The sequence below is a fragment of the Abrus precatorius genome, unplaced genomic scaffold, assembly GCF_003935025.1.
Source record: "Abrus precatorius isolate BTA unplaced genomic scaffold, Abrus_2018 Scaffold6, whole genome shotgun sequence".
NCBI lineage: Eukaryota > Viridiplantae > Streptophyta > Magnoliopsida > Fabales > Fabaceae > Abrus > Abrus precatorius.
Window position 1 is genome coordinate 11809762 of NW_020874406.1, and position 14552 is coordinate 11824313.

The 14552-nt window shown below is 31.0% G+C and overlaps 2 protein-coding genes across 2 annotated transcripts; one reads left to right on the forward strand and one right to left on the reverse strand.

The window, feature by feature from the left end:
- Positions 1–2802: 2802 nt before the first annotated feature.
- Positions 2803–6205, reverse strand: LOC113869854 (probable GABA transporter 2). The gene is made up of 7 exons (XM_027506355.1): positions 6133–6205; positions 5818–6048; positions 5181–5278; positions 4338–4524; positions 3969–4099; positions 3580–3816; positions 2803–3192 (listed from the first exon to the last, which is right to left on the reverse strand). The coding sequence occupies exons 1-7, from the start codon at positions 6203–6205 to the stop codon at positions 2803–2805; spliced, it is 1347 nt and encodes a 448-aa protein (XP_027362156.1).
- A 3147-nt stretch (positions 6206–9352) lies between these two features.
- Positions 9353–14078, forward strand: LOC113870171 (mitochondrial adenine nucleotide transporter ADNT1-like). Its single transcript, XM_027506769.1, has 8 exons — positions 9353–9516; positions 11340–11388; positions 11706–11869; positions 11975–12012; positions 12704–12816; positions 12957–13070; positions 13198–13536; positions 13814–14078. The coding sequence occupies exons 1-8, from the start codon at positions 9353–9355 to the stop codon at positions 13895–13897; spliced, it is 1065 nt and encodes a 354-aa protein (XP_027362570.1). The 3' UTR covers positions 13898–14078.
- Positions 14079–14552: the final 474 nt, after the last annotated feature.

Consider the following 14552-nt stretch of genomic DNA (forward strand, 5'->3'; position numbering starts at 1 on the left):
GCTATTGGAGAGACAAATAGCACACTAAGTTTGTTGAGAGGGTTTCATCCATTGAACTTGAAGTTATTCAATCTCAAATTGGCATTGTAGAGGAAGGAAATAGAACTTGAGTAGTGGAAAGTAGAAAATGCTTGAAACACCATAGAATCTCAAAAACCAAGAGCTATTTCACCTTTTCATTTACTAAAATATGGTTTCAGTAGCAGCATGAAACCTGAAGTTAGTCAACAACTCACAAATAATAGAAGCTTTGAAGTTATTGAATAAAAGATATAATTAATTATAAAAAATTGTGTAAATATACATTTAAAAATTCTGCCATATTTATATAATTCACATATTTTCTAACTTGATCTGAAATTCTATTTTTAATCCAAATATTATGTTTTTATGTTAAATTTGCTTTTACATAAAACTATTGTTATTATGATGTGTGAACTTTGATTACTAATGGAATTTATAAAATTTGACTATTAAGGATGTCAAATATATTATTTCTTTGAAATAATTGTATATATATATTGTTATTTAAAAATTTGTAGGTAGAAATACTAATTAAATTATTCATATTTAAGAGATTATTAATTATTAATAAAAATAATTTTAAAATTTTACCGACAATAATAAAGGCTTAGTAAATAAATTTTAAAAAATTAAAATCAATTTTAGTGGTCATTTAAATTATCATTAACATTTGTCACTATAAATTAAAGTTTTTAACGGCAATAAATCAAGTCTTTATAGTAGTAAATAATTTTTTACCAACATTAGATATAGTAATAAATAATTTTTTTGTCTGTAAAATTTTTAATGACTATTTTTATTGTTACTAAAAATTATAACAATTACCACTAAAAATTAATCTTATTGTAGTGAAATATGCATATATTACTATCTCCATTCTATTATTATATAAATTCCTTCTTTAAAATGTTAAAATGCATTACAAATTACAATTTAATATATTTTAAGCATTTTGTTAAAGCACTATCAAATACATGTTTGACATTTTTTACTAAAATAATTTTTTTAATAAATGTATTATAATAATAACAATAAAACACTTGTTATTTTTATAATATTTTAAAAAGCTTATCTTTATATCAAATAAAGAAACAAAACAAAAATTATTTTCATCAAACAACTTGCAACTTTAACGTATTCAAAGAAAAAGATAAAATATAAAAAGATTTAGGAAATTAAGACATGAAAATAAAAGTTAGACTACAGTAAATAAAATAATTTCAAATATTTAAAATAGGGCATATAAGTGTTTAATAATGCTTTAACAACAAATTTTAATTAGATTAAATTTGTGATGCATTTTAATTTTTTAGGAGAGGGTTATATAATTTAAAAATTGATAAGAAAAAAATGCAATTTACTCTTTTGTTTATTATATTTAATTTGATATTTATATTTTATTTATTTATTTATTATATTGTTGTTGTGTGTATATTATTTGCCTAATTTTAATTTTCAAGAGTTATATTTTAAATAAGTGATCATAAAAAAAATACTATTTTTATAATAATTTGTTTATTTTAATCTTAAATTATTTTCATGTAGATAAAATTATATTTTATTTTCATGTAAATCAATGAAAAAATTATAAACAAGCTAAAAAAATAAGTCAAGTTTTAAAATTATTAATCAAATCAAGTTTGAGTTTTAAATCTAACTCTTTTAAATAAATGAGTCAAGTTTCAACATTCTTTATTTTTTTTGTGCTAATAGTTTCAACACTCATTTTTATCATAAGTTAAGTTTGAGATTCAAATACTTCCGCTTGACTTGGTTTATTTATATGCCTATTTGACATGGAATATTTTAAAATTTATTATTAAAAAATGTAAAAACTAAAGATAATTACATCTTTCAATAAAACATACACAGAATATGCATTTAAAACACAATTTACAGGAAAGTAATGATTGTTTTTAATTATATAAAAATGTTATATTTTATTTACTTTACATTAACTTAATCATGCAAAAAGAAAGTTAATTTACTTGTATATGAAAAATATAACTTTTATAAATAAAAATAAAAAAAACTATAGAATCCCGTTATTTTAATTTTTTTTTATTTTGAATTTTTTATATCAAAATAGCTTTGTTTATTTCATAAAAACTCTTCCCCTTTTGGTTTTTGGGTTTCAGAGAGTCCCAGGTTTGTTTTTCTCTAACAAAGAAACTAAGACTAATACAGCACAAAGGAAAAGCCCAAACTAGTTATACCGCAAAGAATAGCAAATCATAAAAAACAAAGCCCAAGCTTGCTCAATGGGAGATGACGCTAGCAATCGACTATGTTGACCAAAAACATTTCTGGTTGATAGCTTATGCTTTCACAAAGCCGTTTTTTAATTAATTTATTTTTTTACTTTGCTAGTATTATTTAGAATACTACCTTAACACATAGCCACTTTTTGAATAACACAATATAAAACTAAACATTAAAATTATTGTGAAGTGAGATTATAATTATAATTAGAGAAAATATATTAGTAAACAAAACAGACTATAAATTCATTCCATTTTACAAGGAACAATCATTGTCTCACTAAACAAGATCAGAAACATTACATGATTTTAGCACAAGAATAACCCACCCTCCTCGAAAGGAAAAACGTTGAGGGAATGGAATCACCACTTAAACGTACACTAAGCAGTAAACCTACCTTTAAGATTACAAGGTTCATGATCCGACCTTAGTATTAGCATTTGGTACAACCGAATGTTGGGGACCCATCTTACAGAAAAAAATCCCTGCTTTCGCATAATTTATGTATCCATGTGTTCAATCAACAACATCATTGTCAAAGAGCTTAAATTGATTGGCATCAAGAACCAATTTCCTTATAGAAGAGAATGCTCCCATTATTCCAACACCCGTGAAGACTGCCATAATTGAGATGTTAACCCAGTAAGTGGAGGATGATTTAGGAGGCTTGTAAGTGATGTTGTATAGAAGCATAGGCAGAACGAAATCCAGAGGGATGAAACCAATAGCTCCCACCACAGCATTGATGTCTCCAAAAAATGGCAACATAGCTGCCACAAAGCCACATATAATCATGTAAATTGTCCGAAGAATTATACGAGGAACAAGATTTCTTTTGGAAAACATCTCCTTATTCACATCAGCTGACTTCTTCTCCATTATGTCATAAGCCACTTGAGAATAGACCTGTGACATGGTGAGACAATCATTATAGCCATTTATATACACATTCCATTTCGTTACCATCAACCTTGGAGGCTTGTTTTAAACATACAAAAGTAGGATCCAGATCCTCTTAATTACTAAGTTTCACCACATATGATGCATTTTAAATCTAACCATTTGAAATATATTATTTAAGAAAATTTAATATTATATTAATATAGTTTTAATGGATAAGAGTGAAAATGTCCCTATGGATTAAATTCGTTTCCACAGAAGTAATGATTACATATAGTTGCTTAAAATTAATGTTAAGGGCTGATCTTTAACATTTTTCATTACATAACGTATCCTATACTAAAACTTAATAGTTTGATGGCCCTTTCCACAGAAGAGAACTTGATGGCTTACCAGTCCGATGGCAAAGAGCTGGAGAAGAACAAGGATGACTGCAAGGCCAAGGAGCCAAGTTGGAGCCAAAGAAGGTCCATCATCTGGCATCAGACTCTTGAAAATATTTGAATTAGACTTATTTCCAAACGTCCAATATCCAGAAACTGCAGCTGAGTAGAAAGTCACACCAATTACACCATAGCACATAACAAGGCCTTTTACCATCTTCCCAGCTGCGGGAGGCACTAAAGTTGCCTGCATTCAAAATGACATTTTCAAAAGTAACGTCAAGAAGCCTTCGTTAGTTTTACTCGCCTCTTGGCAAAGCAAGTGACACTACATTGAACTTTATCATATGGAGGATACCCAAAAATATAATTTTAACTTTGAAAAATAACTGTTGTTACTTGTATCTCAGGTAATATGCCATTCCCAAATATTGCTGCGAGTATGGAGATGGAAGTGAAGGCGCTGAAAGCCCTTGCAGACTTCCTGGGTTCTAAGGAATAGTCCCTTAGAGGGGCATTCTTCGACATACCTGTGAAATGATTGGAAATTGTTCAGACAATTGAAACATTAATTTCAACTATAAGTCAGAGGACCCAAATGTGGAAGGTACCAATTATGACACCAATTTCGAATAAAAGGAATAGCAGTACTATGATTTATGTCGTTACACATTATTTACAGTTAATCATAATAACACAAAAAATAAATCAAGGAAACCAATATTAAACGTCTGATTTTGTAATTAAGGGATAAAGAGATGGGGATACCCGCATGAATGCAGGCACCAACTACAAGAGCGGTGTAGCCCAGGCTAAGAACCAGCGAACATAAGTTGATGTGTCTCAGCGAATGGAAAGTGGGAAGTTGAGATAGAACTATCATAATCACCGTCACCATTGCTATAAAGTGATACAATTTCAGGGATCCATGTGGTGAAATACTGGAGTACAGGATCTGTCACGATATAAGGAAAAAGAAAAAAATGTTAACTCACCAAGTAAACAATTGAAATATTGTTACCAAGATCATTAACTTACCACATGATAATATCATTTAATTAATAATAATAAAATTTTATAAAAAAGAGAAATATTTTTTGTATTTTTATAACGCCAATACAATAACTATACTTTTTTCATAAAAAAATTTATTTGTGAATGCTTAAATTTCCTGTAGAATGAGGTTAATAAAACTCTTAAATTATGTAGTATGTCTACATGATAATATAAATGTCTAATATTTCACCACAAGGTCAAAGCTATTAATATATAGTGCTAACTGAATGATTAACATGACAATATAAATGTCATGAATGTGAAGTTTTTATGTTTTTCGGATTCATTAACACGTGTCTTAAGAATTAAGAAGCAGGTCTAAACATTCAAAATAGAAAATATTAGATCAGAGTATTTAAATACTAGTTTTTTACAGGGGTGATAATAGTATTTAAAATAATAAAAATAAATATTTTATTTATCAATTTATATTTTCAAAGAATGAATTAACAAAACTTTATTTATTATGTGTAAATGAAAACAGAAGGACAAAAAGAAACTGGTAGATGTATATCAATGAATAAATAGAGAAGGATAAAAAGAAAAATACAAAACCTCAAGGCATTGGCCTGCAAGTAAGATTGCTCCTACGCCAACCCCACAGTTGATTGCCGTTTGAATGAAGATTACAAAATAGAACATCCATCCCGACCCTGCCACAAAGAAAGTCGCAAGATGCATTCAATTAATTTCACCTTAAATAATGCAAATTATGTTCTATGTTTTTCTTCCGAAGATTTTTTACAGAATTCATTAAGAGACAAAACACTTTGTTGGATAACTATCAATGTCCCCAATAACATCCTGAAACTTGTCTCATAAGTGACACGACGTACATCAGTGCATGTACTCGTTGTTGTCTACAGACTCGTACGCAGTGACTCAGGTTGGGACACCGACACTACGTTTCCCTACGAAGAAGGAAAACGTCTCCTCAGAATTTAAATGGGATACTTTTAGCTGTGAATATATATATATATATTTAAAAGATGTGTTAAACTATGGACATCATACTTTACTTAAATTAATTACTATCAATTTAAATTTTTATATTTTTAAATATATGCAATAAAAAATAATTAAAAATTATAACATTTAATATTATTAAAAAAAGGACTATAGTTTGATTCCGGTGAGCACATTATTGATGGATCATTGATTTGAGAAGGAAAAAGAAGAGTGAGAGAGAGACCCAAAACGTCAGCAGCGAGTTCCCGGAAACGGATGTGGCGGCGATGGGCTTTTTCGCAGTGATGAAGCACTCTGGACATGAGGTAGTATGCGTAGAAGGTGACCACTCCCATCACCGTGAGGCAAAAGAGACCCAGCTCCCACCCCATTCCTCTGAACGCGTAAGGCAGCGTTAGAATGGTGGGACCCACGATCGCCGTCGTTAAATGGAAACCCGCGTGCCACCATTCTCCTATTTATCATAAATAATGTTCAATACCATATAGTTACCATCATCAATGTGTAAGAGTGAGTGAGTTAGAGACACCACAGTTACCTTTTGATTGGAGAACGAAAGTGGCTCCCCCGTCCTTCTCCGAGATAAGGTCCCCTTTAGGAGGCTCTTCCATGAACAGCGTCACCGTCGACTAACGAATGACCCCCCAACTCATACACAAAATGTATACATATATTTAGGTGCAAATAAAAAGAGAATCTTTCTTTACAGTGATGGGAATCTAGTCAAACGTGTGGGAATGAAGGTGTTACTGACTTTATATATATATGGCTATAAAGCCAGCCAGATTGCAAGAGTTTACATTGTTTTAAGCGGGTAGTAATTTTTGGTATTCCGTAGATAGTAATGTTATGTGAGTCTTATTTTTAAATTAATATTTTTTATTATACTTTTTTATTTTTAATATATTTTAGCTAATAATAAAAATATAGATTAATAATAAAGTGTGTCACTAGCTATCTCGCCACATCACGCCATGCGAATTCAATGATCCAATAATGTAGCTGATTCGTACGTCTCCCTCAGGTTGCGGGTCGGTTAAGAAAAACATAAGTTGGATAAACATCGTATGAAGATCCAAAAAAGTGTGGTCTCTCTGGCATGATTGGATCTTAATTCTTATTTTGCTTTAATTAACTCTCCTAGTTATTCATTTTTGTTTTCTGCGTACGTTTAGGGGGATTAAACAAGAGAGTGCAGAGTCAAAGCAAAATGGAAGGCTGAGGACTAGAGATGGAAAAATGAAAAACCAAGATTATCAGCAAACAAGCCTTCTTTTTCACTGTGGTACTAGTTCACACAAAAACTCACCTTCATTCTCAAGCCTTGAAACCAAGATAAGAATCAAAGACGTATTAATATAAGCAAACAGTAGTTAATAGGTTGATTTTCCAGATACATCTTGTTTATATAGACTTAAGAAATAACTAATTGCAATAATGTTCTAGATAGGATAACGTTATTTCTATTCTGTATTATCTATTCATAATCGTCCAGCAGGATCTATATCTTAGCAATCTTTGTTTTCTTGGTCTTTATTTCCTAGAAATCAATTTTGGGAGGGTCAACGTAGCAATCGTCATTCGCTATTGTGGATCTAACTTGGGCTAGTTAGAAAGAACCTTCTTGCGCGTGGGCCAACATTGATTCCTGCCCTACATTTGGGCTAGAGTCCATTGGGCCAGAGGACACTGCACTTCTTCTCACAATGTCAGATGGTAAAGTCTAATCTAATATAGCAAGATGTAAAGTATTCATGGACATTGTTTTGGGTTCTATAAATAAATAAACACTAATATGTTGCCCCTCTAGTTGTGTGTCAATAAAAACAATTAAATATTATATTTATAGAGTGAAAGCAAAATAAAATGAATGATTATTGGTCTATTTGTTTAATGACATATTTACTAAGCGGGATACGTTTTCCAACACAGTTTTCAAAATTAAAAAAAACTCCTTTCGGTCATATGATCATTTAAAAGTCAAACCTCAAAACGAACATTTTTATATTTAACAACTAATAACTTACATGTGCTTTAAACTTTTTATTATTATTTATGTTATTTTAGTTTATATTATGTCGTATGTTTCCGTATATTTTAAAAATCAATGTATTCGTACACTTCATTTGTATGCTGCATTATGCTTATCGGTCATAAGAGTAAGATTCTGTAAAAATAACCTTTTTTTTCCTTTTAAATCAACTTAAAAAATTGCAAAATGGAAAAAAAAAGAAAGTTAATGATAATTATTTAAAAATATGTCTGACCTTTCAGTCCTTCACTGTTTATGTTGTGACTTATTTGCACTTGTACGTGATACATCCTTTTTGTTTATTTATTATATATTTCAAAGTTCTGTAATTTCTGACCCCTTTTTTTATAGGGAAGTTGTGAGCCTTACGGAAAATTCTATAAAAAATCACTTAATTTAATCACGTGAAGCATGACATTTGCTTATAATGTCGTTTTCGAATAAAGTTCATGAGTGAGGCTAACTTTCCTTTCTTAGGAAAATAAAACGGTTTGTCTCCTTAAATTATTATTTTCTATATAAAATTAAACATTATATACCCTAATTCAAAGTTATTTACTACTTTTGTTCTTGGAACTTCTATATGTCGAGTTGGTGTTAAGAGGAACGAGACAGGTAGTTTTTAAGAACTCATGTTTTTTTCCTAAAGTCTTAGGAATAAGGGATTAAAACTAGCTATAACAATTTTTTTCTTAAACATATATATTTTTAAAATTTCTTGTTCCTGGTTTTCGTTATGAACTTAACTATTTGAAATTTACGATGATAGAAGCAAAAGTTAATTATATATTATATCATTTGGTTTATTTACAATCTCATCAAAACAGCCTATGAGGTAACGAAAATTTTGATACGCGTCTTACTTGAAAAAAAAAAAAAAAAACAGATCCGGTGTTTAGGAAAGATAGGTCACACATTGACATGTTTATATATATAAAAGATTGAATATATTTTAAAGTTTAATCTGCTGAAAATTTATTTAAAATTATATTTCGTGATAAGAAATTAAGAATTAGTAAATAAGATTTCATACTTTTATATAGGTTAGTAAACTTATATATGTAGGGTAATAATTTTAAGGCTCCAAATAAACTAATAAATATATAATTTTGAAGAAAAGATAAAAAAATTAATATAATATGGATAATAAAATAATAATATGGTTATGTTATTTATATTTATTTTAAAAATGTTGTCAGTTAGATAAAGAACATTTAAAAATGGTTCAAAATATATATAAGGTTTAAAGATTTTTTCGAACTGATTCACTTAACAAATAAACTTAATATATATATGAATTTGACAATTGATGTGAATTATCAAATCATAAAACTTAGAACTAGTGACCTAAATTATATCCATATATATACGAAGCATCAGAATTTAAATTAGGAATTATCCATATAAACGTGACACGGAAAGCAGACCATGGGTTGTTCCTTGCTTGACGAAACTGTAACAAAAAAAAAAAAAATTTAAAATGAATAAAAAGGCTTCAGAATTACAGAAATACCAACCCAGAAGTCACAGATCACACGTTATGACTACGCGCGCGCATATAATAGTCGCTTTTTGAAAGGAAAATCTGGGAACAAGAAAAATTTCATTTCGATTCTGTTATATCGTTTACTTTCCTTTCTTTCGCTGCCTTCTCTTTCAAAAGCAAAATCGATCCATTCTGTTATAACTGTTAGAATTCGTTGCGGTCTCTCATTTCGACAGCAAAATGGCGTCCGAAGATGCCACCGGAAAGACCGGTGTGCCGGCAACCCCTCCGATCGCCAATGTCGCCGCCGAAGCCAAGCTTCCAGGTGAAGGGGTAAAATCTCCATCTCGTACGCTTCTCAGCATATGCAAGTCTCTCGTTGCCGGCGGAGTTGCCGGTGGACTGTGAGTTTCACTGCATATATATACATATATATTCGTTTTCTTTTTATTAATCTTTCTTTTTTGGTGGTTGTCAGATGCACTGTTTGATAGCTCGTTGCTTTTCTCTTTTCATTTTTCTCCCTCTTGTTTTTTACTTTTGATTTCGAAAGTTCTTTTTCATTTCACTGGTTGTGAAGATCGTCCTTCGCTTTCATTTGTTATTCTCTTCAATCCAACGATTTCTTCGTGGTGTTTCTAATATTAAGAGCTGAAGTTACTCATTGTTTTGCATGTTCGATCGTGCATGAAGCCACTTCGACTATTTAACTATTTTCCCCCTCTGTTTTGGCCAGTGAAAAAAAACCATTAGTAATGCCAAATAAAAAATATTTTATTGTTATTTAAAAGTATGTTAAGAGCATGATTAGCTTGTAGTGCATGAAGAATAGTCAACTCAACTTGCTTCTTATCTGCAGAGATTAAAAAAACTAGGAATAATAATAAAAATATTAAACTGAATGATGTTATTTTTACAATGTTTTTTATAATTTATTTTTTATCACTTTCAATATCATTACGTTTTTTTTCACGCTTTTACTTTCAATGAATATATGATGTGATTGTCTTCGATTTGACTTTGAGACGTGTGTTTACAAAGTTAACTCTTCAACGGTTATTTAACTTAGTTTTGTGAAACAGTGATAACCGAGATAGGTAGGTATAAGAGAAATAACGTTTAGCACGGGTGTCAATATAATAATGATAATAATAAATTAGAAAGATAAAAATAAAAGAGAAAAAGGAAGTAACAAGACAGAAAATGTAACAGAGAGATAAAAACATTATTATTGCAAAAATTTATTGTATAAATAGTATAGCTTTAAGAATAATTGCTTATAGACACAACGCTGTTTAAGTTAAAAAATAAGTTTTAATATATTTTTTATTTGCGTTGACTAAGGTGAATAATTAATTTTATTTACATATAAATTATTTAATATATTGATGTATGAATTTCAATCATATCATCTGATATTCGATCAAGTAATTTAAAGTTTAATAGTTGAAAATAGATTTTTAAGAAATAGGGGTTGTGGATTCGATAATATTTAAATATAAAAATGTATAAATAATGAGTCTTATTTTATATAAAAAAAATATAATACATTTTAAATAGATGAATTGAATATCTATCCGCAAAAAAAGTCAATAGATGAGTTAAATAATTCTTTATTTATGAGTTATGAATTAATTAATTTTTAATATATTTTTATGGATCATAAATAAATAAAATTTTTTTTTATCTATCCATTATAGTTTTATTCCGATTTTATTTAATATTTGCATTTAACACGAGAACTATTAGAGAGAAAAAGCAAACGTTTCAAGATAAAGTTGTTGAGTGTATAGTTATAACATAATTTGTAGAAATATGTAAAATCTGATTTCCAACAATGTTGTATAAAAGAACTAATATCACTCATATATAACATTTTTTAATCAACAAAATAAAAATACACATTATAACGCACTCTATGTTAATTTGATTTCCATCTGGTCAAATATAAAAGCGGTAAAAAAAATTTGATAAAATATTATTTTTGTATCCAGTAAATATAAATTCTTTCGACACGTATTGAATTGCTGGATCGGTAGATCCGTAGGATGAGAGTCAAATCTAGTACGATAAAGTCTATTTGCCATTAACATCACGAAACAAGCTTCGTAGCTATAGCTTCTACTTGGCATTGATAAGGCACGTTTTACCTTTCATTAGGCACGTATGAAATGGGTTTCAATCTTGCGTATAATAATCAAGCATTATGTATTGACTTCTATTATAGGTCACGAACAGCTGTGGCTCCTCTGGAGAGATTGAAGATTCTGCTGCAGGTAGTTCTCATTAAGTTTATTACTATTACTACTACTGTTACCTTTTAACCAATCTCCTCCACTCCTTTTCCATCCACGCCGTCTTTTCCCAAAAAAATTTATTGTATTTACATAGACTGTCTGCCTCATGAGGCTATTTTTCATTTTCTTCCAAAAAAAAAAAGATTTTAAACTCTTTTTATACAGCACGAGAGCGTGTGGATGGCTGGTAGCGTGAAGCCATGAATGTTGAAAAAAATGTATTCGAGAGGAACGAATGTGCTCCTTGTATATTATAATGTTCAGTGAATAAAACAAATTGCCTTTTGAAAATGCAGGTACAAAACAGTCAGAATATAAAATACACTGGATCAATTCAAGGCTTAAAATATATATGGAAAACTGAAGGTTTTAGAGGAATGTTCAAAGGAAACGGAACTAATTGTGCTCGTATTATCCCAAATTCAGCAGTAAAATTCTTTACCTATGAACAAGCATCTAAGTATGCTTCTCAACAATTGTTTTCTGATACTTTTTTCCTTGGTCTGTTGTCAATTTATTCATTCACCGTCAGGCACCCTCTAATTATTGCTTAATACTATTGCAGGGGTGTTTTATGGCTCTACCAGCGGCAATCTGGAAATGGTACACCAAAGCACCTCTCGATCACTTTATCATGCATCTGAACATTATTTGACTTAGATGGTCCAGTACAGTAGTGAAACAGTACTGTACTGGTCCGTCCATCGATCATATAATAGTCTGGTGATCATGTTATGGCAAAATTACACGGGGAACACATTAGAATTTTTAATTAATAGAAGAGTACTGTCTTCAATCTGATGATTTTATTCTGTTGATTTTGATGTTAATATTTAGAAGGGACGTTTGAACTTCTTATCTTATCTGAAAACAGCTTTCTATTCGTATTAGAATTACTAGCACGAGCATTCCGTTCTGCATTTTCATTTTTGTTACAAGTGGGTGCTTTGAAAAATAAAGTAAAAGCTTTTTAATATAGAGAAGTTGTGAAAAAAGAGAAATAGAGAATCGAGAAGAATAGAAAGGCAGCCGTTTGTAGCTGGCAAACGGCTTCGCTACGTCAGTTTTTCAGCGTAACTTATCCTTGCTATGATGGCATTTTTTGGAAGAGATTGTGAGCGAAGGAATCAACCCTCTTCAGCAATAGTGAAAATAGGTAGCAGTGATATATGATTTTGTCTGGGAGATGTGATTCATAATTAATGTGCTTTTCCTACCCTTTTTTTGGCTTGTCATCGTTAGTCCATGTGTTTTGTGGTTGATTTTCGTTCCCCGAACCAACTCTTATTTTCAGAAGAAGCTCAGCTCACTCCTGTTCTGCGTCTTGGAGCTGGCGCATGTGCGGGAATCATTGCCATGTCTGCTACTTACCCAATGGACCTGGTGCGAGGAAGGCTAACTGTCCAGGTATTGTTAAAGAAAGTTTTTTTGGAATTCTGGTTTATTTGGATATGATTCTAGAAGTAGTGCTGGTGGAAGATGAGTTAACTCATTGAATCGTTTGCTTTGCTGGCTATATCTTTAATTTACTTTCAGTAATTTTGTAGACAGAAGCGTCTCCTCGCCAATACAGAGGAATTTTTCATGCTCTTTCAACAGTCTTTCGGGAAGAAGGCCCTCGAGCTTTATATAAAGGCTGGCTACCTTCAGTCATAGGAGTAGTAAGTAAACAGATCTTGATTATTGAAACGATTGGTATATGGTACTAATTAACTTTTTATTTCATATTTTCTGCCTTTTTTATATTTCCGATTTGTTAGTTGCATTAAAATATTATGTTGTCTGCAGATACCGTATGTGGGTCTTAATTTTTCTGTATATGAATCTCTCAAAGACTGGTTCATTCGATCCAAACCATTTGGAATAGCTCAAGACTCCGAGCTAAATGTGACCACAAGGCTTGCTTGTGGAGCTGTTGCTGGAACTGTTGGCCAGACAGTAGCTTACCCTCTTGATGTCATTCGCCGAAGAATGCAAATGGGGGGCTGGAAAGATGCTGCTTCGGTGGTAGCTGGTGAGGTGAATAGCAAAGTTGAGTATACTGGCATGGTTGATGCATTCAGGAAAACTGTGCAGCGTGAGGGATTTGGAGCATTATACAAGGGCTTAGTTCCCAATTCAGTGAAGGTCAGTTGATCCCTGGGCCATTTGCATAATTTCCTTGTCATGTGATAATGCTCAATGATCATGTTCATTTTTCTGGGTTAGTAGGAATATATATTTTTTGGTTGGAAAATTATGTTTATCCCAGAGGTTTGATACCTATCCGACTGGCGTGAACTTTGAATTTCGGACACACAATCCATTAAGAAACTGCAGGGTTACATTTTTGCACCAAATTCGTAACAATGAGCTTATACGGCAGAAAAGCATTATGATTCCAATCCTACTCTTTTCATTTCAGGTGGTCCCTTCTATAGCTATTGCTTTCGTGACATACGAGAAGGTCAAGGATATGCTTGGAGCAGAACTGAGAATAACTGATTGAAGAATTAGCAATTCGTTGGGTTTCTATTGGCATTTGCCAGAAATGATAGTATCACAAGGTAATTTATATTTCATTTTCTGTAAATGAAATTTGAAGATTCAATTGTAGAAAACCATCTCTATGTCCACTTCATATCCATATTTCATCTAGTCTCTACATATTATTTTCATTCAGTGGCCACAATTTTGTGTTAAGGTGCCACACTGTATGCATTGTGACATCCGCAAAGTCCTGAATCCTGTACAATGTTTGGAGCAAATGTTGAGTTTACATACGTCTTCATCTCAGTAGAAGGGACATAAATTCATACTATCCAACACTTCTCATAACTAAAGGACACGGAGAAGGGTTAATAGTGGAAAATTATCTAACTTCATCTCGCATAATTAACTCCGTATTTAACATGATACTATTATTTCTAGTTTTTACTCTCTTTTTTTTCACATACACGTCTCACAAACATTCCACCATAAATCAAAAGAGAGACAATTTAAATGGTTAAACAAATATTTTCCAAAAGAAAGCTGCGTACTAAAGTTAGAATACCTGAAGGGAGAGAAGAATGACAATTCCTCGTTATAGTAAAAGGAGTTTGCTTACATCGTTGTTGGCGGGAGCCGGTAGGTATAGTGTGGTTACCAGTTGGGGACAACCT